The sequence below is a fragment of the Pygoscelis adeliae genome, unplaced genomic scaffold, assembly GCF_000699105.1.
Source record: "Pygoscelis adeliae isolate BGI_AS28 unplaced genomic scaffold, ASM69910v1 Scaffold120, whole genome shotgun sequence".
In the NCBI taxonomy this organism is placed as follows: domain Eukaryota; kingdom Metazoa; phylum Chordata; class Aves; order Sphenisciformes; family Spheniscidae; genus Pygoscelis; species Pygoscelis adeliae.
The window spans coordinates 1,057,755-1,064,835 of record NW_008824032.1 but is presented as its reverse complement, the minus strand read 5'-3'; the positions used below and the strand labels follow the sequence as shown (position 1 = coordinate 1,064,835).

At 51.5% G+C, this 7,081-nt stretch overlaps 1 protein-coding gene across 1 annotated transcript; it reads left to right on the top strand.

Annotated features, from left to right (window-relative positions):
• Window positions 1–521: 521 nt before the first annotated feature.
• LAG3 (lymphocyte-activation gene 3) lies at window positions 522–5,855 on the top strand. Its single transcript, XM_009328871.1, has 8 exons — window positions 522–576; window positions 761–923; window positions 1,087–1,313; window positions 1,576–1,833; window positions 2,014–2,307; window positions 2,653–2,943; window positions 3,210–3,325; window positions 5,745–5,855. The coding sequence occupies exons 1-8, from the start codon at window positions 522–524 to the stop codon at window positions 5,853–5,855; spliced, it is 1,515 nt and encodes a 504-aa protein (XP_009327146.1).
• The last annotated feature ends 1,226 nt before the right edge of the window (window positions 5,856–7,081 follow it).

Below are 7,081 nucleotides of genomic sequence, written 5' to 3'. Positions count from 1 at the left end.
CAATTAGAGACAAGCTGTAAGAGGCGGAAAGATCAAACCAAAAAAGGTAAGAGATGAAAGAAAAACATGAAGGGCACTTGCTGGGAAGTGTCTTCTACACTTTTTCCACTGTCTATGTAGAAGCAAAACTTGTTAGAAAAACAACAGCGACCCAAAGAATTTCCACTAAAAGATGCTTAGAGCTGTGTCTCTGGTCCCTCCCTCCTCTCTCTCACTGGCTTCAGCTCTACCTTCACATGCCTCAGACTTATAATGGTTTCTTGGTCGTGACGCATCTTCTTAGTGATGTGAGGAAATTAGCTGCCCACCTGCAATATAAGGGCATCTAGGGAAATGCTTTGATCAGAGAGAGAGACAGCACGAGAGCAAGCACGTCCAGCTGACCCCCTCTTGATTCATCCACCCACTCTAACATCTTCTTTGCCCATGCCTCTTTTTTGCTGATCTCTTAAAGCTTTGGACCTGATCAAGCACGGACCCAAGTGGGAAGACGCAGCCCCTTGCCTCTCTTGGATGCCACCATGAGGCCGGTGTCCCTGGTGACGTTCCTCACCTTCACTCTGCTGGCTTTCAATGGTAAGAGGGGCTGAATGTATCCAGGGTGGGCAGATTAGCTCAGTAAACTGAGTCTGGGTGTTACTTGGTCCCTGACAGGTCTGGAAGGGAGAATTTGTGCCCTTCTAACCCCACTGAAGATGGTCAGATATTGCCCTCTGCTCCATGAGTCTCACCCTTTGCTCAACCCTCCATCTCGTTACAGCTGGCCACATCCTACCACAAGTAGCAGACTGGGAAAGCAGGGAGCAGAAAGTGTGGGCGAGAGCAGGGAGTTCAGCCGTGCTGCCTTGCCACCTGAGTCCCAGAAAGAGCTGGAAGCAGCTGTCTGACAAGACATCCGTGCTGTGGAAGCGACATCGGGGAAGGTACACCAGGGCCAAGACAGATCTGTGACCTTGTGGGGGGACTGGGGAGGGTGGGAGGCAGTTTGAGCCCCCTTTCTCCTTCCCCATATTCCCTCCTTCCTGCCCCTCACCCTTGATCTCACCTTTGCCTCCGGCACGAACCGCTCACCTGTCCCACTCGCAGCGCCCACCAGGAGCCACAGATGGTGCTGGAGGTGGGGTACTCTGGCCTCCAGAAGACGGCGCTGCCCATGAGGCCCCGGGTGTCAGTCCAAGACCCTGCCTTACGCAATGGCAATTTCTCCCTGCGAATCGACCCAGTCCGGAGCGAGGACGCCGGGCTGTATGAGGCATGGGTGGCATACAACACAGGGGTCCAGAGCTGCCAGGTGGACCTGGGGGTAATTACAGGTAGGAGAAGATGGAAACCCTGGAGAATGTTGATTTTAGGTCCGGGGAGGTTGTAAGTGTGGGACGGGGTGGGGATGCTGTGTTTGCCAGGGCAGGTTAGAGTACCGGCAGCAGCCCCCTGAAAGTGCACAGCTTCCTGCTGTCTGCTCTCAGCTCTGGAGAGAGGACTGCCCGAGGGACAAAGCTAGGACAGGAGGGATGGTTTGGTAGTCCCCCCGTGATCTTAACTCCCCCCGCCTCTCCCGCTTTCTTTTCCTTGCAGTAACCCTCAGTCCACCCAGCCCTGTGGTAGAAAACGAGCCACTCCTGTTGAGCTGCAACTCTAGCCACCGGGCCAGCCTTGTGGAGACACGCTGGTTCCACAACGGGCACCTGGTCCCCACCTCTGGGACCTTCTGCTCCTTGCATGGGGCTCTCTCCATCCTCCGGCCAGCCATGAGTGATGCGGGCTCCTGGCGCTGCCAGCTCAGATACTCCGATAATGAGATCATTTCTGCCACGTACAACCTGAAAATTCTAGGTCAGCTCAGCCTCTGCATTGCTACTCCAGCATCCCCAAGTTGCTCCCTTTGATGTGACTGACCAACCCCACTGGCTCCAGCTTCCCAGCTCCCACCCTGCCCTCACTTCCCAGGCCAGTCACCTCCCTGTGGAGCTCTTTTCAGCCACCACCCCACATTGTCCTCTCTCTCTGGCTCAGGTTTTGATGGCCCAACGAACCCTGTGGTCTATACTGCAGCTGGCTCTGCAGCTGATCTACTGTGCACCCTGAGCTACCTTCCCAGTGCATTTGGGATTAACATGGTGACAGTCCACTGGAGCCGCCTTGCAGGAGGACACTTGCAAGACTGGGGCATGTCCCAGAATTTGAGCAGCAGAAGCTTCACCCTTCATCTGCCTGCGGTGGGGCCAGGTGATGCAGGGCAGTACCACTGTGCTGTCTCTGTTGGCAGCAAGACAATCAGCAGGGACGTGACCTTGGCAGTGCTTACAGGTGAGAGGAGAGACAGGGAGGTGCATCACCCCTCTGGGGTCCCCCACCGCTTGCAGATAAACCTCCCTGCATGTCAGTGCAGTGAGCGTGGGTTGCTCCTGCTCATAGGTTCTCACCCCGGGGCGGGAAACAAGGTCTCTACTCAGGGCATTGCACTGCACTGGACTCTGCTGAAAGCAGGGGTTTTCCTGGGTAACTTGATTATTCTTCTTGAAGACTGAGGAAGACAAAAAAATAAATTAGAGTATGTAATGAAGGAGGGGTGTGTTAGAAGAAGGAGGGATGGGGAAGAGATGTGGACCTGCCTGTAGTCTTTCCTGAGGATATTTTTTTCCTTTGCTGCAGTCACCCCGAGCATCCAAGGACCGGTTTCTGAGGGGTCTCGCTTGCTGCTCATCTGCAGCCTCACACACCCCCGGGGACATGAACGTTTCCAGTGGAAGCACCTTGACTCAGCCCCCACTAACAGCAAGCTGGCTGTCACCACCTCCCGTAACCTGGAGGGCCACAGGTCCCAGATGGGCCCTACCTTGGAAATACCCCGAGTGTCACAAAAGGATGCGGGCACATGGGAATGCAGTGTATATGGCCCAGAAGGCAGACTGGGAGCAGTGGAGTATGGGCTGCAGATCACAGGTACTGTGTCCCGCGGATTTGTAACCTTCTTGCCCAATTCAATTCCCTAGTGCCCTTTCCTCTCTCAGCCTCACCCCTTCCTTCTCCCCTTTGACCGCTTGGATCCCATCTTGCTGTCATCCTGTCTTAGCTCTCACCAGTTCCTTCTGTTTCTCCTTCCAGTTCCCTGCACCCTTTTCCAGTTTGCCTTTCTTTGTGCAGTCCCAGCCTTGCCCCAGTGCAAAATCAGCCTTCCTCTCCTTCCTAACTGTGGTTCCTCCCCACAGGTGCCCAGGTCTCCAGCCCTCCCACCATCTTCAGTGGGCAGGTTACTTTTGGGCTTATGCTCACCCTCTTCCTCCTCCTTGCGGCCTGTGTTCTGGCTCTGGCCCTACAAAAAAGGGTAAGTGTCCATCACCTCATTTCTGTTAGTTTTCCTGTACATCATCCCTTATTTGACCTTTGCCTGGGTACCCTAGAGACAGCAGTGAAATGTCTCAGGGACACAGCAGCCAGAGGAAGAATGGGGCTCAGGCAGCCTGCTGAGAGCGTCATGGACATGTAGTGAAAACTGTATCCTGGGCATTGGCAAGTCTGGCTAACCATGGCATTCATCTGGGGGCAGGTCAGACACTTCAGAGGAGGGCTGAAACCTCCTAGGAGACAATCACAGCCCAGCCTTGAAAAGCTTTTGGTTTATTCTTGCAGAGATCAAGCCACACTGTAACAGAGGAGGGTTAATTTCCAGGCTTTTGTAGGTGTCCTCTCTCTTATTCCTTATCTGGATGCTTTGATGTCACAGAGTCTCCTGTTCCATATAAATGCCTGCTGGTCCCCAGACGCCAGTCTCGATGCAGGATTGTTGTTGCTGGCTCATCCCTCACACCTTGGCTGCCTGCTTCTGGCAACTTACTGCCCTTTCACTGTTCTCTCAGCTTGTTCCAGTATCTTGTCTTCTGAAAACTCTGCCTTGCCTTTATCATCCCAAAGACCAGCCAGGACTGATCCCTCCCCAGCATGCCACTGGAAAAAAACATGCAAACAAGTCAGGCTGTTTCTCTGTAGTTTTCATACTGTTTCTCTGCAAATGAATTACATGGCAAATTCTTCCTTCGGGGTTTCTCTTTGCTGACAAGGGACACCTTTTGTGAGTAGTTGTGATGTAGTTTCCTTCCACTCAGCTTCTTGGAAAGGGCCCACAGTGAAAATCTCCTTCTAGTGCAGAAGGGGCTGGGGGCTCAGAGCAATCTCAGATTGGGAAAACTTGCGCTGGCGAAAGAGCTGGGTGCCTTGAACCTGCCTTGAGCTGAAGATGAGGGATGTGACAGCATTGATGCAAATTCTTAGCAAATCCCGGTGGCTGAGGCTGAAGACAGGCAACATCAGAACAGAAGCAAGACGGGCATTTTAAAAAAACCACTGCGGGTAGCACTGGAGAGACTCGTGACTCGTTCTTCGTCATCGGTCCTTAATCAGCACTGATGGTAAAGGATAATCTAAGGCGGAGTTTCTGGGTGACTCTCTAGACTGTGCAAGTCCAGGACAAGATGATCAGAACCACCCTTTCTGGCCTAAAACCTTGGACAAATAACCCTTTACAGTGTAACCGTAAACCCAGAGCTAGCAGGAAATAAGATACCTGAGTGTCCAGCTCTGCTATCTTAAACAGCTCTAATCCGGCCAGGATACTTACCACCTCAAAGCATTTGTATATGCCCTCACAGCCTTGCTTTGCTAAGTAAGCAAAGCTCCTCTGTTGCAGCACAGGTCCACAGCTCCATCCACTGATGGTCCTCCTGCCCTTCTCTGCACAGTCTCCCTGGTGGGCTCATCCTTTGTGAGAGTGCAGATGAAGTGCCTTGAGCAAAGATATTAGCTTTTCTCTTGTTCTCTCCCCCTCTCTGCTGGCATTCTCTGAAATTACATTTGCTCTTCTTGCATTGGTTGAACACTGGCTGCTCACCGGTATCCATTGCCCACACATTAGGAATTCCTGTTCCAATACCCTGAGCCTATCAACGTGTGGTTGGTACTGTTGCGTTTCATTCACCCTGTCATTCAGTTTACTGCTCCATTCTCCTAAAATATCTGGGTCTCGGGTGACATTTTCATCCCTTTTCTTCCAAATGAGGTTCCTCAACTTTATCAGCTATGAACTCTCTGTGCTGTTAATGATTGGTCCCACAACTGATCTTTGAAGACTTGTGCTTATCATTTCTCTACAGCCTGGCAGAAACCTGCCAGCAAAATCCCAGTCCCTTCCTCTTAGCTGAGATCACACCTACCATGCCATTCTTTTACTAATCTCATCCTTCCAGATGTATTGATTGCCTGTGTGTCACCATATACTTTACCTTTATCAGGAGCCCTGAGATCTACCTCTTTTCCATTGTCTAGAAAGCCACTTGTTAAAGCAAGATGTGAAAGTGGTTCTGTCTTTAATTTGTTCTTATCTCATTTTGCATGAACCTTCATGCCTTTAATTATTCTCTCTGAAAAGGTGTTCTAAAATCTGGCATAGCATTGAACCTGACAATGGCCTGACCATTGCCCAGATCATTCTTTGCTCTCTCTTAAGCATGTCCTGCCTTTGTTATTCCTTGTGCCCATGACACCACAGAGTAGAGTGTTGAGCCAGCCTTCCCCAGAAGAAACTACATGTCTCAGAGAGTGGGACTGGGGCTCTTCCCTGGCTCTAGGAGGGAATGGGAGCCTCGTGGTTGCAATCAGTAGCACCATGTCTTCCATGGCAGGGAAAAGCCCAGACTTGTGACATTCAGTCTCCCTCCCATGCCTGATATTGCCCCTTTCTTCCCTTTCAGGCACGGTTTCCTGCCTTCCCAGCGCTGGAAGGGATGGTTGCAGTCACTGTGCCGAGGAAGAAGGAGGTGGAGGAGAACCAGAAAGAGAAGATCCAGCAAACTGAGTGCTGATGGGAGCAGGGACACCAGGCCCAGTCTGCATGGGAGGATGAAACTCTGTGTGCCATGCTGCAGAGAGATGGGCACCATGCAGACCTCTCAGGAGGGTGCTAGGGATGGCATGAACACAGCAGGAGGCCATGGGAGGAGCTCTGTACCTGCAGAGGGGCTGGAAGCTGCATAGCAGGGCAAGATGAGACTCACCACTGCAGTAATGTGGCAGGCAGCACAGACGCTTTAGAGCTATTGGGAGTATTTGAGCCAGTAGCTATTGCCTGCTTCAGTGCCACTTCTCTCTCCGACCTTTTGCCCCTCCTTCATGGCCTCTCTCACAGCCTTTCACTGGTGGGACAGTTAAATGCAGGAGATGGCTGGAACCCAGCTCCCCTGCAACCCGATGGTGTTTTCTTCCCCCTGCCCACTTTCTTCTCCCTCTCCCCACACTGCCCTGCTCTTGCGCTCATTCAGTGGCAGAGGGGACCCCACAGAGGACTGCACGTTGCACATTTTGAGCATTTTATTTTATTATAAACTCATTTTAGGACCTAAAATAAATCTGTCTGACAAACAAAAACCACTGGCCCCTGTGTGTGCTTGTGAAGGATTGCACCTATTGACGGTGCCGGGTGTACCTCTGCCTGTGTGAAGCAGCTTCTAAGGACTTTGCTGCCTTCTCTTTCTCTTTCAGTTCTGTTTTACCAAAGTTGCCTGTTCATTTCTGACATTTTGATGGTGAGGAAGGGGAAATTAAATGCCACTAGAGAAGAAAGAATCACAGGTTCAGTCTCTCCTTTTTGCTGTCCTTCAGAGTCTTTTTTTTTTTCCCACTGTCTGGCTCTCCCTGCTCATTCATTCATTTGTTCCTTCTCTCAGTCCTCACATTTTCCTGATAGATCTCCCATTGATGTTAGGGCTCTCTGTCACTCTCCTTCAGCTGATGTAATCGTGAGTCCGCCAAGTCCCATCTCCCATGACCCTCAATGTGGGAGGTTTCACCTAGTTAGAGAATGCTCTTCATCTGCTCTCCGAACAGCCATGGAGGACTGTGGTACTGCTCTTGAAGAGTCATTGCATGCCACCCCGGAAGAAAGCCTCACTAGGAAAGAGAGTCACAGACGTAGTTTCTCCCACATGGGTCACTGGCCTGTTGGCTGCTCAAGCAAGGAGGTGATGGTACGAAAATGAAGCTCTCAGTGTTTAGGAAGGGAGATTCTCTTTACTCAAGCAGAGGGCTTCAC

Excerpts from the sequence above, each read along its gene's own strand:
- LAG3 (XM_009328871.1), top strand. The coding sequence starts at position 522 with ATGAGGCCGGTGTCCCTGGTGACGTTCCTCACCTTCACTCTGCTGGCT. Across the intron at positions 924-1,086 it reads TGGAAGCGACATCGGGGAAG|CGCCCACCAGGAGCCACAGA; the intron begins GTACACCAGGGC and ends TCCCACTCGCAG. Across the intron at positions 2,308-2,652 it reads GACCTTGGCAGTGCTTACAG|TCACCCCGAGCATCCAAGGA; the intron begins GTGAGAGGAGAG and ends CCTTTGCTGCAG.